General features: G+C 37.9%; 1 protein-coding gene across 1 annotated transcript in view; it reads left to right on the top strand.

The window, feature by feature from the left end:
- Window positions 1-15,755, top strand: part of URI1 (URI1 prefoldin like chaperone) — a 41,024-nt gene that overhangs the window by 10,105 nt on the left and 15,164 nt on the right. The window contains exons 2-4 of the mRNA XM_063167694.1: window positions 1,361-1,395; window positions 5,348-5,426; window positions 7,741-7,876. Coding sequence (XP_063023764.1) covers window positions 1,361-1,395; window positions 5,348-5,426; window positions 7,741-7,876 — 250 coding nt within the window. The remainder of the gene's footprint in view (window positions 1-1,360; window positions 1,396-5,347; window positions 5,427-7,740; window positions 7,877-15,755) is intronic.

Below are 15,755 nucleotides of genomic sequence, written 5' to 3'. Positions count from 1 at the left end.
TTGTAGGAGTTTAAAGCAAATGATAAATTTAAACTTGGCTTATGTGGGATGACCTACCTGGCTGACTTTCCTGATGGATTATGAAATAACATAACCACAAATGTAAAGCTGATCCTTTTCATTTAAGGACTTTGCTCTGTTTAAAGAATTATTAGCTCACAAAGTAGTCCCATTTTTTTTATTCCTGCATGAGTAGGAAGTGCAGGGTCTGAGATCTGTTGAGCAAAAGCTGCACATATGCTAACAGAAAAAAAAAAAAAGTCTTTCATTCTGTTGTTTGGGGAAAAAAAAAAAGAATTATCTGCTCCAGTGATTTCAGTGGTACTTGAATGTATGTTATTGTTTTCTCTGCAAATTTTCTCATTAATTGCTTTCGAATGTTAGCATTATTTTGGCTATAGGAAAAACAAAATTTGTAAAAAAAAAAATCTAGAAAATGCTTATATTGAGAAGCTGTCTAGACATATTTAACTGCCTCATGGCTTCATTGCATTTCATATAATTGAATGAAATTGTTTGTGTTGTATTTTTGGTAACTATTATTCAGAGATCAGAATATGTTTTGAAAGACAAAATCTCCATGTAATTGTGGCAGAGAAGGTCACAGGTTTCAGTATCCTGCCTGTTTGCTGTATATAGTCTAAAAAATTGCAGTTAAAAAAGATATAAGTGTTTAATTTTAACAGTGATAATTAAGGCCTTTATTTTGTGAAGAGCTTTATTTTGTAAATTCTTTTGTATCTCTTGGGAAAGCCTGTGGCATAAGGGATTAAGTGAAATACCTTTTTTGACACCCAGAAAGAAATGATGCCAGCAGCCCATCATGGTGTCAAATACCTATGTATTTACACAGGACAAAGTTAATTTGGGCTTTTTCAAGTTAAAGTGGCCAGTGGAGACATTTGTTGATGTACTGATAGAGGAAAAATGTTTTTGGTGCTGTGAGATTCATTTGTTCTGCTTTTTAATGACTGAGTATGGGAGTTACATTGATGTCTTGTTATAATTTATGTTGTTTTCTTATTCTGCAAACATGTAACACTGAAAATAGATCGGCAGATTGCACAAACTGCTACTTATCTCAGATCCTGTGTCACCTAATAGTTATGGAGCAGGTATTGTACCGAAATAAGAAGTGAAAAGCTGTGATTTTTTCCTGTGGTTATCACTCTGCATTAGCCTGTGATAAAGTGTGCTGCTTAAGAACGACCATTCACACGCCTTTGCCCTGACAAATAAAAATGTGGATGGAGGCAACACCAAATCTGTAAAGCTCCTGTTCTAGTTTCTGATGCATTGACATTGCAGCTGTGTGCTTAGCTTTGTTTTTTTCATGAGTAGTTATCTGTTTTAATGACAGGTGGTCACTGGCTGCCAAGAAAAAATCCAGCACTGGTAAGTAAAAAAAGTCTACATGTCTAAAATACTGATGAGTAACCTAGTTATGTTTGAGTAAAGTATTGCTGTTTATTCTGATGGGAGTCAAACCCTGCTAGCATGTTTTGGGGATTAGAGTTAGTGATAGCTCAGAATTGTTGCAGTGTACTCTCCTTTAAATATATTTATTTCTCACTGATACAATTAAATTACAAAGACAGTGAACCTCAGTGTTTATACTTCTGCCTTAAAAACCTATCTCATCTGTCACTTTTGCCCAAGTAACCTTGTTGGATGAATGCTTAATCTGCCTGAATGGTGACAAGGTGCTCCCAGGGTAGAATTATTGTTGTTTTCTAACTATGGAGCAAGTAGGGAAATTCCACTTGCTCCCCTCTGTGTGCTGAAACAATGTGGAAAGTAATGTTTTGCTGATACCCCCCCCAAAAGCAAAGTACATGCTAAATCTTCATTTTTAATACTTTAAATAAATGCTTTCTTATATTAAAAAAATTATCTCTGGGCATTTTTTCTCTGTTGGCAATCTATGGTTAATAGAAAACATACCTAGTAAATAATAGTTTTGTATGGCATCTGAGGAAAATGTACATTTAATGGTGAATGAAATCTTATATTATGAGTTACTGTGAGATATAACAGTTGATCTTACAGATATCAAATTACAATATATCCATGCTGTGTTTACCATGATTTTACTGAGAGAACAACAGGAGCTGTCTTGATTATTGTCTGCAGGGTTATTGCAGAATCACAGCAACTGCCCCTTTAGTGGTGAGATTAAACCTTTGGTTATACACCATCAAGCATATAATATTTTAAATTTATTTTAAGAGGCTTTTTCTTCATGCCTGAAAGATCTCCAAGCAAATAATTTATATTTAGTGTGTATCAAATGTTTTTAGTTTAAATGCACATAGGCTGCAAGCGCTGGATAAGAGGAAAAAAATCAAGGCAATCTATACACATCATCATATTAAATTCTGACTATTGGCTCGCAAAAATAATCTAAAACTAATATGTTTCATTTATGTTTAAAATTCAGAGGCTGCATTAATTTTCAATAAGGGAAATATTGAAGTGCCTACTGGTGCTGCTGTGGTGAAGGCAGGCAGAATATCTCCAGCAGTTTCTCAGGAGCTTTGCAGTGCCTGTGCCTGCTGGCTCCTATGTGAAATTCTGCATGAGCGTTCTTCCACTCAGACAGGGCTTTTCAGAAATAAACTATTGACAGAAAGCTGCAAAATTTGAACAGATTTTGGAGCATTTGGAAAATTGTGACAATTCTTTTCCTTTTTACAAGGGCTGAGGTTTGTGGAGTGGCCTGGGAGTGTTGGTGTTGGAAGGAGGAGTTGCTCCTGTGTTTGCTTTTATGCAAACTCTGGCAATGACCCCATGAACTTGGGGGTTTTGGCCACAGAACCTCTAATGAAAAAAATAACTTACTGAATTATTTTATATAGAAAAGCAGTTTTTGTGGCATCCATACAATCTTTATTTCATAAAAAAAATTAAAATTTAGTACTCTTATTTAGATCTTGATTGTGCAAGAGCTGAGTGCTTTTGTTTCAACTGAATAATTTGCTCATGTAAGACCTTTTAAGTGGTCAGTGACACAGAAGGATGTTGAATAGAATTGGGTGAATAACAATAGGGTCTTAAAATGCTCAGCTTCAGTATATTTCCATTAAATTATTTTCCATTTTTCAGTGCACTTTTTGAAGTATATTTCTAAAGCCATGAATCCAGTAATGGGTTGGGTGTGGGATTAGTAGCTAGACATGCATTTCCCCTTCCAGGGACATGTTCAGAGCTGGAGTCCCAGTATTCCTCCTCCCTGTTCCCTTTGGTCCTTCATTGCTTGTTGTAGCACTGGCACACCCCAGTGCTTGTGAAAGCATCAGCCATACATGAAGAGAGAGCTTCTTTCCTTAAGTAATGCTATTTGAGGCCAGTTATTTAAAATGATCAATTTAAATTTCCTTTATCTGCATGGCCCAGTTCAGGATGTGACCCCAGTCTTAGGGATGGCCGTGGTGGAGGTTTGCTCAGCAAAGGGCAGCTGTCCCAGTACAAAAAGCAGCATGCTTTGCTTCTATAGTAGCACAGCTTCTGTGGCAAGTGATTTCTCCTGGTCCTGATCAGATTATTCAGTAACACACAGCAATCAGACCTTAGTGTCTTCTTTTCAGGTTAATGAAGAAATGTTGAGTGACTTCCAGCCATGAAATGATGGAAATGTTTAATCCTGCTGTGAGGGGGGGATTTTCATGCCAGGCTCTTCCCACGGAGTCTTCTCCTGCACTTGAGACATGTGCCAGGCCTTGTTTTTCAGTGGCTGCTTGGAGTCCATTTCTCAAATCCAGTTCTCCTGAGGCGAAGGCTGGGTTCTGTAAATAGCATTAAGTAATTGATTGTTATTGTTGACACCAAGTTTTCATTATATTCCTTCCTCCCCCAAAACATCTCAGTGCTTTTTGCTAAGATTCATGAGTTTGTCCTTCTTCTTTGAAGGAAGTGAATTATGTTTTCACTCTTATGTGGGCAAGGGACAGAAAGACTTTCCTAAAATGTCTGGGAGAAATCTGCTGTCAGAGCAAAGCAGCAGCAAGCATCTTTTGTAAATCAGTTCTGTGGAATATGGTTTTAATGTCCAAGTGGCATAAAAACCTAAATTCTTTTTTTCAGGATGAGTTCAACTACTTAAAATAGGTATAAAGTAGGGTGGTTACACCAGAGTTCAACTGTGAAGCAAATGAGTCAAACATAAGAGTATCAGATAATTTTTCAAAATGAATGCTGAAAAAGATTTCACTCTGCTTATGAATCTAAGAAAATCAATAGTAATATTTTGAGAGTTGTGTTATCAACTATGACATTCATTTTTCAGCACATTTATAGATTGCTTTCCTGAATCATCCTCAGAAAACCTGTAATTTGCATCTTGGGTCAGCATTGTTAAGTGTGCTGCTCTGTGCTTTCAGTTGCCTTTTATTGCAGAGTTTACTACCATATATATGTTTATTGTTTTGAAGTACAAGTAAACAATATCATCAAAGCTGACATTTATATGCCAGCTACTTCATGGAGGAGCTCATTTCTGACCATCTTTAGAATGGCAGGGGTCCATTAAAATACTTTGTCCAGACAAATTTAAGTATTTAAGAATGCCTTTACAAAAAAAGGCTTTTTTAGAGGGAGTGTAGTTGCTTGCTTTGCACACAGTAAAATCCCTGCAGCCACTGAAACACTGTTTCTGCAAAGTCCTGTGGAAAGCCAGGTGTCTGCCATGGGAACGAATTCCTTGTCCCAGTTCACCAAACCATTTCTCTCCTGGGTAGCAACATGTAGCATGAGCCTTATTTACAGTTTAGGTGGAGAAGTATCAGAAGGGATGCTTGAAGATGTGACAGAATCCTGGTGGTTGAGCCATCTTTCAGGAGTCTTGACTCTTGATAGGAATACAAAGTTAATGGGAAAATCAGAATTAATTAAAATTTTGCTCATTTATGTCAGCTCAAACCAAGGTCAGTGTATGAGCTCTGTATTACAAATGATAATTTGAAGAATTTGCCTCTTAAAAAGCATAAACTGGATTTTCAGTTCTTTTTCTAAATATTGGTGGTGTTATAACTTGGGCTTGAGCATGGAGTGAGATACTCCAAATCCTAGTGAAAGAACTGCTTCTTTGCACCATGAAAAATTCTAATTCTGAACAAGACATGCACAATCTAAAATAATCATTTACCTATCTTAATACACATTATTAGAAAATAATCTAGCTATTATGTTTGCCATCCCATGTCTTTTAGAAATGAGTTATTAATCTGTCAGCTCTATGTGTTAGAGTAAAACAGTTCATTTTTCTGTAGTTTTGTTGTTTTTTGATTTAGTAGCAGAAAACCATTAACTCTTTAGCTGTGAAATTGAACCAACTTGAATTTGTCAACAGGAAGAAGGTGGAGAGTGATTATGAGGCTCTTCAGGAGCGACTGCAGACATTGCCTGACAAGTTGTCCTACGATGTCATGGTATGTACATGGCAGAGGTCACACAGGAAAATGGGCTAAAACTGTTAAACCTGGGCTGCCTGCACTGGGGGTGAGGTGTTAGTCAGGTTGCAGTACTTAATAATGTTACATTTGTTATGATAATAGTTAAACCTTTGCTTTTGTTTCTTTCTCTTTTCTTTGAAATCCATTATAAATTACAGTGTTACTGACAACTGAAAGCTGATGACATAAATGCTTAACACAAAACCTGACATGTTTGATATGTAAATCTATTGTATAGAAAACGATAATTATGACTGAATTATGGTACTTAGTCATTTCCTGAGAAGCAAGTGGCTGTAGTATTTCCTGATTCATGGAAATAAACCCTAGAACATTGATTTTTACATAAAAAGGTGCTGCTAATTTTTGTTCCACCAATCTTCCCATTGACATAGCGATCTTTTCTGGTGCTCTGAATCTTCCCTAACAACTGCACAGCTCCCTGCGTAAAATTTGCCCTGATGGCTTGCACTCACTAAAATTTTGAACAAATTGGCTTCTCTTTCTCTTTTTTTCCTCTTCCTTTCTCAGGTTCAACTCAAGATACATCCTTGAAGTCAGGGAAGTTGTACTGCACATGACTGAGTGGCTGATTTCAGCACTCAGTGCCTGACTGCTGTCTTCCTTGGGAGCCTGGCTTAGATACAGAGTTGGGTTTTTAGTCAGACAATTTGGAGTACATTTCACCATGTGGGAAAAGGGAGGGTTTCCCATTGCTGTGCTGGTGATACAGCTCTGGTTTTTGTGTAGAGTCCATTTCTCATGTGTGTATGTGTGGCCACATGATGTAAGACATAAAGATTGTGTTGTTTCAAAGCATAGAAACTCTGTTTTTAAAGAAAGCTAGATAGTGCTTATGCTTAGTTGAAGTAGCAATGTTAACTCACATCTGTTACTTTAAATGTATAGAAACAGTTCCTATCCTGTTAGCCAAATATTTTCATATGCTTTTAATTTTGCTTAATTTTGCTTTCATCATTTTGGGGGAAGAGTGAACAGGCAGCTCATGCAGTCTGCTACTTTAAAACCAAGTCAGGGAGGGCACACATGTATGAAAAGCACATTGTGCACAGTCTTAGAGTCAGGGTCCTGCCTGCTGGAGAGCTGTTTCCAGCACTGGGATATGGAACAGAGGGAACATTGCTTTCCAAGGAGAGAGATCCACTAGGCCAAGTGCTCTGCTTCAGCACAAACACAATGAGAAAGCAAGTGGCTGTGCTGAGGAACTGAGGAGGAAGGAATAAAGTAGAGGGAGCTGATAAAACCATCTGACATAGATCTCTTTTTACCCTAAAAAGAGAGAGGCTTGATGTAGATGTGGACTTTATGCCACCTCCATTTTAGATGTAATTTGATTTTAGTTTCTGAATTTCTTTACAATTGAAGCCCAGAGGCAGCCAGGCAGGTGGCAGTGGGCCTGGGGTCACAATGCCAGGGCAGGGTCAGGGGACAGAGGTAGGGGTGGCCAAGGCTCCTCCTCACCCAGAGGACTTGCCCAAGCACTGCCTGTAAAATTTGGGCAGTAGAAGATGTCTTAAATCATAAACCCAGTGTCCTGGATGTTGCAATGCTTGTTAAAGTGGGGAATTCACATTGTAGGAAGCAGATGTTAAGTTCTAAAATGGGATTGTCACCTGTGTCCTCCTGCCTGAAGTGTCCTGCTTTTATCTGTTGTCCTTAGCCTGGAGAGCAGTTAGAGGGTGAGGGTTGCCTGTGGAGCATCCCTGGCAGGTTGAGGTTTGCAGCCTGGTGAATGACCCAGCAGAGATTAAACATTCTGTGGTCCTGCTGGGAGCTCCAATGTCTTACACTGGAATTTCTGGGTACTTAGTATTAGCAAAACAGATTCTGAGAAGAGCAGCTCATCTTTGAGTTGATCATACCTATTTATTTCAAAAAATATTAGTAAATATTTCAAAATAATTTAGCAAAGCTAATCTGGCTTTTATTAGGAAATGGATGCTGTCTGCATATAACTCAAATAATTTGTATTATCAAGGTTTGTATGTTCAGATGAAGTGAATTTGTTTTCCAAGTGAGCATTGAGTTGTATTATAGTTCTGTGTCACAAAACAAGTTGTCTGGTGAAATTCAGGTTTTCAGATTTTGTAAGTACAGTACAAAATTCAAATGGATCTGATAATTTGAATATTTATGATGGGTTATTCACTGAATAGCTGCTATAGAATTTTAATTTTTATAAAATCTGTGGTTTACTTTTTTAAAAAATTTAAGACCTGTATGACTTGCTAAGTTTTATTTTCATTAGTGATGTCTATGTCTTTGACAGGTACCTTTTGGTCCTCTTGCCTTCATGCCAGGAAAGCTTGTCCACACCAATGAGATCACTGTTCTGCTGGGGGACAACTGGTTTTCCAAATGCTCAGCAAAGCAGGCCATTGAGCTGGTTGAGCACAGGAAAAAACGTATGTATGTTTCTGAACATAATTTAATGGTTAAAATTATGTACCTTGTATTAATATATAAAATTAGTGATATCTACACTGTTCTCCTTTTTTTTCTGTGAGCTCACAAAGAAGTCCCATTCAGGTGTAATATTAGCTTAGCACCTTATCTTCCATCCTTGCTTGAGACATGATTGGATATGTCTAATTAGGAAAAGAAACCTAACTAAAAACCCCCTTTCACTTTTTTTTGATGTAGCAAAGAGGAGAAGTAGCCACTGCCTTGTGCTTTTGCTCTTGGTTACCTCATTCCTTATATTTTGTTCCCTTGTCTTGTTTCTTATTTGTTTACTGCCTTGTCTCCTGTGTTTTGGTTGTTGTTGGGCTGTTTTTGTTTGTTTGGGTTTTTGGTTTTCTTTTTGGTTTTTTTTTTGGCTTTTGTTTGTTTGTTTGTTTTTATGGGTTTGAAATTTTTTTTGGCCATTTGGTTTTCCATTTTTGTCCTCCCTGTCTCTGCACATACTTTGCTCCTGCTTGTTGGTTTTTATACTTGCTGCTCAGCTGCATTTCTGCCTCCTGCCCTTGATGTTCCTCTGGTGTGATCTTCTGGATCTGCCCAGGTCCAGTGCAGTTGATCACCACCAAGTTCAACTGCACAGAAACCCACACACCATGGAGGCAGGTAGGCAATGCCTGGGCTGGTTTCCAGCTCTTTGTAGCTGCTGCTGAGATCTTGGCTTTGAAGAGCCAGGACCAGAGCAAGAGCTGTGCTTGGTGCACTTTGGAGCTTCTTTATGGTAGAAAGGAGGAGAACCTAAAATATTTGATGTAAATGGCAAGGAAGAAAAACCACAACAAAATAGAAAATAAAAAGGTGCCTATTAGCCTTTGTTGTTTGCTACAGACAAGTATTTGAGTTGATTTTTTCATACTGGTTTACCTATGTACCTCCCATTCTTCAGTGGGTGCTCACTTCAGCTTTTTCCTGTGTATATCACAACTATTTACACTGGATTTTTGTTTGAGTGCAGCTATCCATGTTGCTGCTTGCAGCAGAATACCCTAGAGGTTCCCCATCTGAATAAGCTTTCTTTTCCAATTCTATGCAGGTAGTATTAATGTAAAAAGACTTGAGGATTTTTTTATAAAAATTCATTTGCTGTATTACTTTAAGATACTCCTTTATGAAGAGCATTGCCAAAAGTATGTAATTTGTATTTTACCTATTATCTTTCTTAATCTGGTTCTCCTGACACAACTTTGCAATTTTCTTTCTTACTGAACTGAATCTACATTATTTATTGTGACTCTTGTGAGATCTCAGGTCCAGATCTTTTTCTTTGATCATCTGCTATTTTTTTCAGTGCTGCAGAATACTTTTGTCACCGTTACATTCAGTGAAATCATTTGACCTTTGCATAGTAGGTGTTTGAACATTAAGTAGTCTGCTGGGAGACACACAATAAATGCTGGATTCTCTCCTTTATGATCTTTTAAATTGCATTTAAAATACAAACTCAGAAATACTAATTTCTTTCAAAGCAAAATAGTCATTGATGCTGGATATAAGCCCTCTGTTCAGCTGATAGTTCACTTCAGCTGTGTGATGGCTGCCAGTGGGAGGCTCCAAAACACTGGTATTAACTAAAAACTTTTTTTTAAGGACTGTTCTCAGTTTTAGATGGTAAAAAACATATTAGTACATATGCTTCTGAAAAAGGGTTACTTCTTTCCTAGATACACTTTTGTCCCTTAAAAAATACAACTGACTTAAACACTTTAAACCATTTTCATGCTAAATGAATGCAACTTAGAGAATATTAGAGATTTTATTAGTTTGTTCTAAGGAGAAAAGTTATGTATGTGAAAGATCTGTAGGCCATTGCTATGTAATATGAATTGGCTGCTTGTGGCACAAATTTGCAAGACTGATTTTTGGCAAGTATTAGTTTAAAGTGTCTTTTGTGTGTTTATTGCACTGCAGTTACTTTCACAGGTGTGACTTCTGTTTTTAGTGGCATTTTGGGAGCATAGTTTACAGGGTGCTGTGTATTGGGCATTATCATCACATTGACACAATGGGATTTGATTTTTGTACATAATCTTTTTGTTTTGGATGTAAATTCCAAGAGTAGGTCACACACTGGGAAAAGAGGGCAGGCTCACTGCAGGGGATTACACTGCCAGCAGCCCCCAATGTCCTGCGTGCCAGGCAAGGTCCTGACAGGGCAAAGCTCTTTTAAGCATGTGTTCAAGGCCAGTGTGTACTTAAAGGCTTTGATATGTAGGAATTGGGGCTGAACAGAGAGCAAAGAGAGGCTCATGCTGAAATAAACCTGGCTATATTTGTTGATGGTTTGTTTCTTCAGTGACCTACATTTTTTTATCCAGTATTACTCTGTTTAATTTAGATGGGTGTTTTTTTTCATAACTAGCTGGTCAGATCTGTTCAGGTAACTGAAACAAACTTAATTAGTACAACCCTAGTAATTCAGTGCTTTAGCAGGAGGTAGGACTGTAAGGAAATAAATAAAGGACATTTTCATTGCTTGTTGTGTCTCTTGTGTCCCACTCTGCTGAATGGTGAGGAGTGGGAGAGCATCTGCTCAGGGTTCAGGCTGTCTGGGGGGACTGACTGTCAGGTAGAAAGGGGTAAGAGACTCCTAGAACAGTTTTGGGTGTTCTCCCCTGCTGGTTCTGGGGAGTTTTCCTGCTAGCCTTTGGCTCGTGTATGTTGGAAACCTCTGGTCACCAGGGCTGTCCCTGCTGGCCTTGGAGCCCCCCAGTGTGTTACAGGTAATTGAATCAAAGCTCACAGGACATTTTCTTTACAGTTTGACTCCTTCTGTGCATGTTGGGTGCACAAGAATGGAGGATGTGAATTTGCATGCTTAAGCAGCAGTAGTGCCAGATAAATCAAACAAAATCAGTGAGGATAAAGCCTTGGAAGTTAGGGGTAGCAGTAAGAGTGTACTATATATAAAAGCTTTAAATATTACTTAGTACTAATTAGGTCATCCTTTTTGTCTTAGTAGTTTTGTTAAATTTGCTTTTTAAAAGAGAATGAGTGAAAAAATGTTTGCTTCTGTGGAATAGAGAAATGCCCAGCCACAGTAGATTAATTTCTTGGTTAAAATTTATTTAATTGAAAGGAATAATTGAAGGGTGACTGTACTGAATTTTAAATGCACTTTAGCTGACATAGCTGTAGAAAGTCCTATTTTGGGGATACATTTCTGTTTGCTTAGCTTTTGATATAGATGCAAATTGTTCAGCACTGTGATTGGTTGAAATGTATTTGGTAAAATTTGGGACAGTCACTCATGTCAAATGTTACTTTTTCATCAAATATTGATCGTGTCTTCTTGAATAATATTTGAGTTGCAGTAGGTCTTTAATTTGCTGTGCATTTTTGTGACATTCTAGGTATTTAGTTAGTTTCAAAATAGTTAATAAATAGAGTGAAGTTTATAGAATTGCCAAGTATGTTTTTAATTGTTTTAAATTCATTGCAGTTCATTAAACCAGGTAATACAGATAATGGGAAACACTTCACACATGTGTTTGTGTGTAAAAATGTGAAGAAATAGTGAAGTAGATTAAAGGATATGCACACCAAATTCCATTAAAATAAAAGAAATTAGCTTTTTAAGTATGTCACAGTTTAGCACAACAATAATGCAATTGTACTTTTTTTTCTCCTACAATTATCTTGCTTAAGGTACTTCATAATATTTCTGTTCTCCTCAAGGCAAGACTGTATTGTCTCAGAATTCAAAGAGGGAATAAAGATTCTTTTTGTGAATATGGGATTATATCTTTTACGTGTTTGTGATGATATAAATTACATTTCTTCTCTATATCAGTAATCGCATTAATTCTTTAAGATGGGAAATTTTTCATTACAATAGTCCCTGTGGTAGTTACTATAGAAAGAAATTAAATAGATTTTTCTTGTAAATATTTGTGGATTAATTCAGTATGCTAGGTATTCCAAGTGTCTAAACATTTTAAAAGGTGGGAAATTAAAGCATGCACACAGAACTAGGAGTGGTTTTATTGTGTTAAAAATTTATCAGATAAAAAAAAAATCCCACTTAAAGGAGAATTGTTGAACTACTTAGCAATTGTGTCTTCAGTATATGTAAGAATACCCTTGCAGTGTCATGCTGCAAATGAATTCATGAAATGAAAATACTGATTACATTAACATACAGTATTGTGATAGTCCCCAATTGTAAATTGCAGTGTGTAACCCCTAATACAAATATTTGTGTCAATCAAAATTGACCGATAGCTCAGGATACAGGGTTTAAAAGATACCATTGTTTTAATGAGATGATCCGGGTGGATGAGGACCAGTTTGAATTTGTTCCTTATCAGCATTTCCAGAAAAAAAGGTTTTGTCTCCAAAACACATGATAGGAAGGCTTTCCATTTCCCATCTGTGAATGAGTGAAGCCTTTAGAGGTTTTAATGTTTTATCCAAGGGTAAAAATATCTTCCCTGATATTCTAAATAATGTAACACTAACTCGTCTACTCACAGTTTTTGGGGTTGAGAACAAAAAGTACAGGCAGTGCTACAAAGAGATTCAGCTTTTGCTTTTCTATATTAAAAAAAATGCATTTTTCTGCTCTTTCTTTGCACAGCAGAGAATTCTGTTCCACTGTGCTTTTAAACTTTTTTTTTTTACAATTTTTTGCGATTATCACTTCTTAGTTTGATAACCTCCCTCAGTTCCTTCCTTACCCTTGTTAAGTTAGGAGCTGATTCGATGCAGTGCTAAGTGCTCTAAATTTGCTCTGCAGTTCCCTGGAGGTGTTTGGCTTCTCACAGGACCGCAGTCTGGGTATTTTAACCAGAACACACTGGAACAAAGTAAGGAGAATAGACTCCTTTCTGTAAGTTACATACTGTGATTCAAATAAGCCCTTACCTTTTTTATGATTCTTACTGGGCAACAGAGGAGTTGTCTGAATGCCACCCTCCTTCATTTAGGAGGAATTTAAATGTCTTCAGATAATTCTAGCAATTACATAGGTGTGTGAACCTAAAAGAGAAATGCATTGCATTTACTTAGTGTTCCTAAAGCCAAATTGCCTGTACAAATTTTTACAGAAGAAAATCCAAATGACTTTGGTTTTGGTACCAAGGGAACATGGAAAACAGAATGAAGATTGTCTTTAAAGGGTGAAAAGCTGCTGCACAAAGGGTTGGATTGCATTTTAAAGAACTGGTGCAATTGCTTTTATAAGGAATGAATTTACATGTCTTGTTGCAAGCAAAAAGAGAGCTTAAATCCATATATACAAAAAGTCATGAGGACTCTCTTTTCACTCTTAAATCCATTTCTAGAAAAATGAACAGAAAAGAATAGAAGAACAGAGAAGGGTGTTTTGAAAAGCTTCTATTAGATACTGCTTTCTTTTTCTTACTTGTTTCAAGTAACCTGTGATAGTTTGCTGGAAAAATATTGGCTACAGAAAAATTCTGTTGCTGATTAAATATATATTTATTGAAAATATATTAAAAAATCCTCAGGTGATTGATCTACTTATGCAGACCCTATAAAGTAAGAAAATAATGCACTTAAAAGATGCATAATTTCCATGGTGAGATTACAAACTACTGAGGTTCTGCCTTCAGGTTGTACCTCCTGCTTCTCTCACTGGAGGAACTGAGCCACTGTCAGTAACTGAGGTAGGTGGTTGTTCCTGGCCTGTATCAACACTCTGTGTATAAATAACTGTGTTTAAGACTGGTTATCTTCTGCATGTGTGTTAGGCACCAAGAAGGTCTTTACACTAAATCTCAGTTGCATACAGAATTCTTTGTTACACCTAATCTAAAATTTCTGTCCTGTCACCTATCCTCAAAGGAGATTATTTCCTGTGTTATATCCATGAGACTCCCCTGAAGACCAGGTACATTAGGCTTCAGCTTTGTTTCAGTTTGTCCTGTTTCACAAAGTCTGACTTTTCAAAATAGATCAACCTGTTCTCACTATTCTTGTCTGTTCTTACTATTTAAATCCCAGTGTAACACACAGTTTCCAGAAGTAACTAAAATAATGTCTATGATTCCCCAAATCCTTATAGACAACACTCCAAGGACATTAATGTCAAACTCAGATAATTAAAATTTGTATCCAGCCAAGCTAATTAACCCATTAAAGCCAAAATGCATAGATGAGAATTTGTGTCAGTTTGGCATTAGTGCATTGTCATGTCGTGTAAAATCTGGCTTCGCTGGACTTCATTTCAACAATATGAAATGTGTTCCCCAATTATTTTTTTTCCTCTACCAGTGAATTTGTAGCAAGCAGAGGGCTGCTTCTTAAAAATGACTGATCATGGTATAAGGAAATCCAGTCAAGTCCTTTCAGACTAATAAAGGAGCTGGGAAACAATGATCTAAATGTAAAGAAATCTTGCTGCCTGTAAATATGAAAGGCTGCTCTGCAGAGGAAATCTACTTATCATGATTTCTGGTTTCAATACCTTTTTCTTTTGGTGGTCCAGGAGAACAGTCCTAGAGGCTCTGGGGGGTTGTGGAACTGAACTATCTTTCCAAGTGGTTTAGCTGAGACATGTAAATAGGAACTACATGGGTTCACCTGAAAGCCATGTCAGACTTTGCTGAGATTATTGGATGTGACAAAGTTGGACAACAGCCTCTGGTTCAATCCGTCTTAAAAGCCTCTAAGAAGCTTAAACCACGGGGTAGTAAGAGGAGGAGACTGTGGAACCTCTCTTATTCTACCAGTATTTTATTGGGGGTCTCAATTAATAAAAACCCCTGTAGTTTGTAGTGACTTGTTCCTTGCTATTTCATATTTCAAAATTCAGTGAATTCTGTTGGAGGCTTTTAGAGTGTGCCGTGGCAAGTTCAAAACACGAGTCCCTGAGCTTGCCCTGCAGTTAGGTGCATGAGCCTTTTTCCAGGAGACCCCTTGTTTGCTGAGGGCCTGGCCAAGGGCAGGTTTGTGCTTTGGCCAGGCAGGAGCCTTGTTTTTCCTGTGGCAGGGGAGGTGTGAGCAGCCCAGCAGCCTGGCTGGGGACGCGGGCCCGAGCGTCACGGCAATCCCAGCTGTCCTCTGTGTGCTGTGTGGCCTGGGGCAGATCGCTTAAACTGTCTGTTTCTTCATCTGTGAAATGGGAGAGAGTTATACTCCCCTCCCTCGCAGGGCACTGGGCAGATCAGTTAATGCTTGTACAGCATTTTAAAATAAAATACTGTGTAACTGCTCGGTGTCCTCACCTAACGGGAGCCAGGCAGCGTGCACCCGTCTGGGAAGCAGCATCACAGCCTGGTGCTCCAGCAGCAGCATGACCTGGATGGCTGCTGAGCAATATTCAGACATGCAGGCAGGGAGTGAGACACTTGTAGTGGTGAAGAAACAGCTGGGCATCATGTTTACTATGAATGTGAGATAAAAAACACAGGAAAATTGGTCCCAAGTATGTATATGCTTATGTATATTGAGAATAGGTTCAAGAGCTGAAGGCATGGACGGGAGCATTTTGTAGAAAAGCTAGCACTGCCTCTCTGTTATTTGGACTCTGGAAGGTGTGTTAGACACCAAAAAAGCTGTGGGTGATGTTGATGTGAATTAACTAGCACTAATAGCTGCTCTGTCTGGTGTAGGATGGAGTCATGTAAGGGGAGCAGGACCCCAACTGCACATGGAAGGAGCTGTGTCCTCTACTGTGTCTGTGTTGGCACTGCTCCAGACATCTCATACTTTTTTGGAAATAATATTTCATGTAGGAGGCAATGCAAATCCATGGCTTTTTTTTCAGAGAAGAATCTTAAGCTATTTCTTACAAACAGCCTGAGGAATGGAGAATGACTGCACATTTGACACATAGCTTGCTGTGTGGTTTAAAGGCTAATG

Source organism: Melospiza melodia, chromosome 13, assembly GCF_035770615.1.
Source record: "Melospiza melodia melodia isolate bMelMel2 chromosome 13, bMelMel2.pri, whole genome shotgun sequence".
NCBI lineage: Eukaryota > Metazoa > Chordata > Aves > Passeriformes > Passerellidae > Melospiza > Melospiza melodia.
Note: the sequence above shows the minus strand (reverse complement) of the source record. Positions and strands in the feature narration are given on the sequence as shown.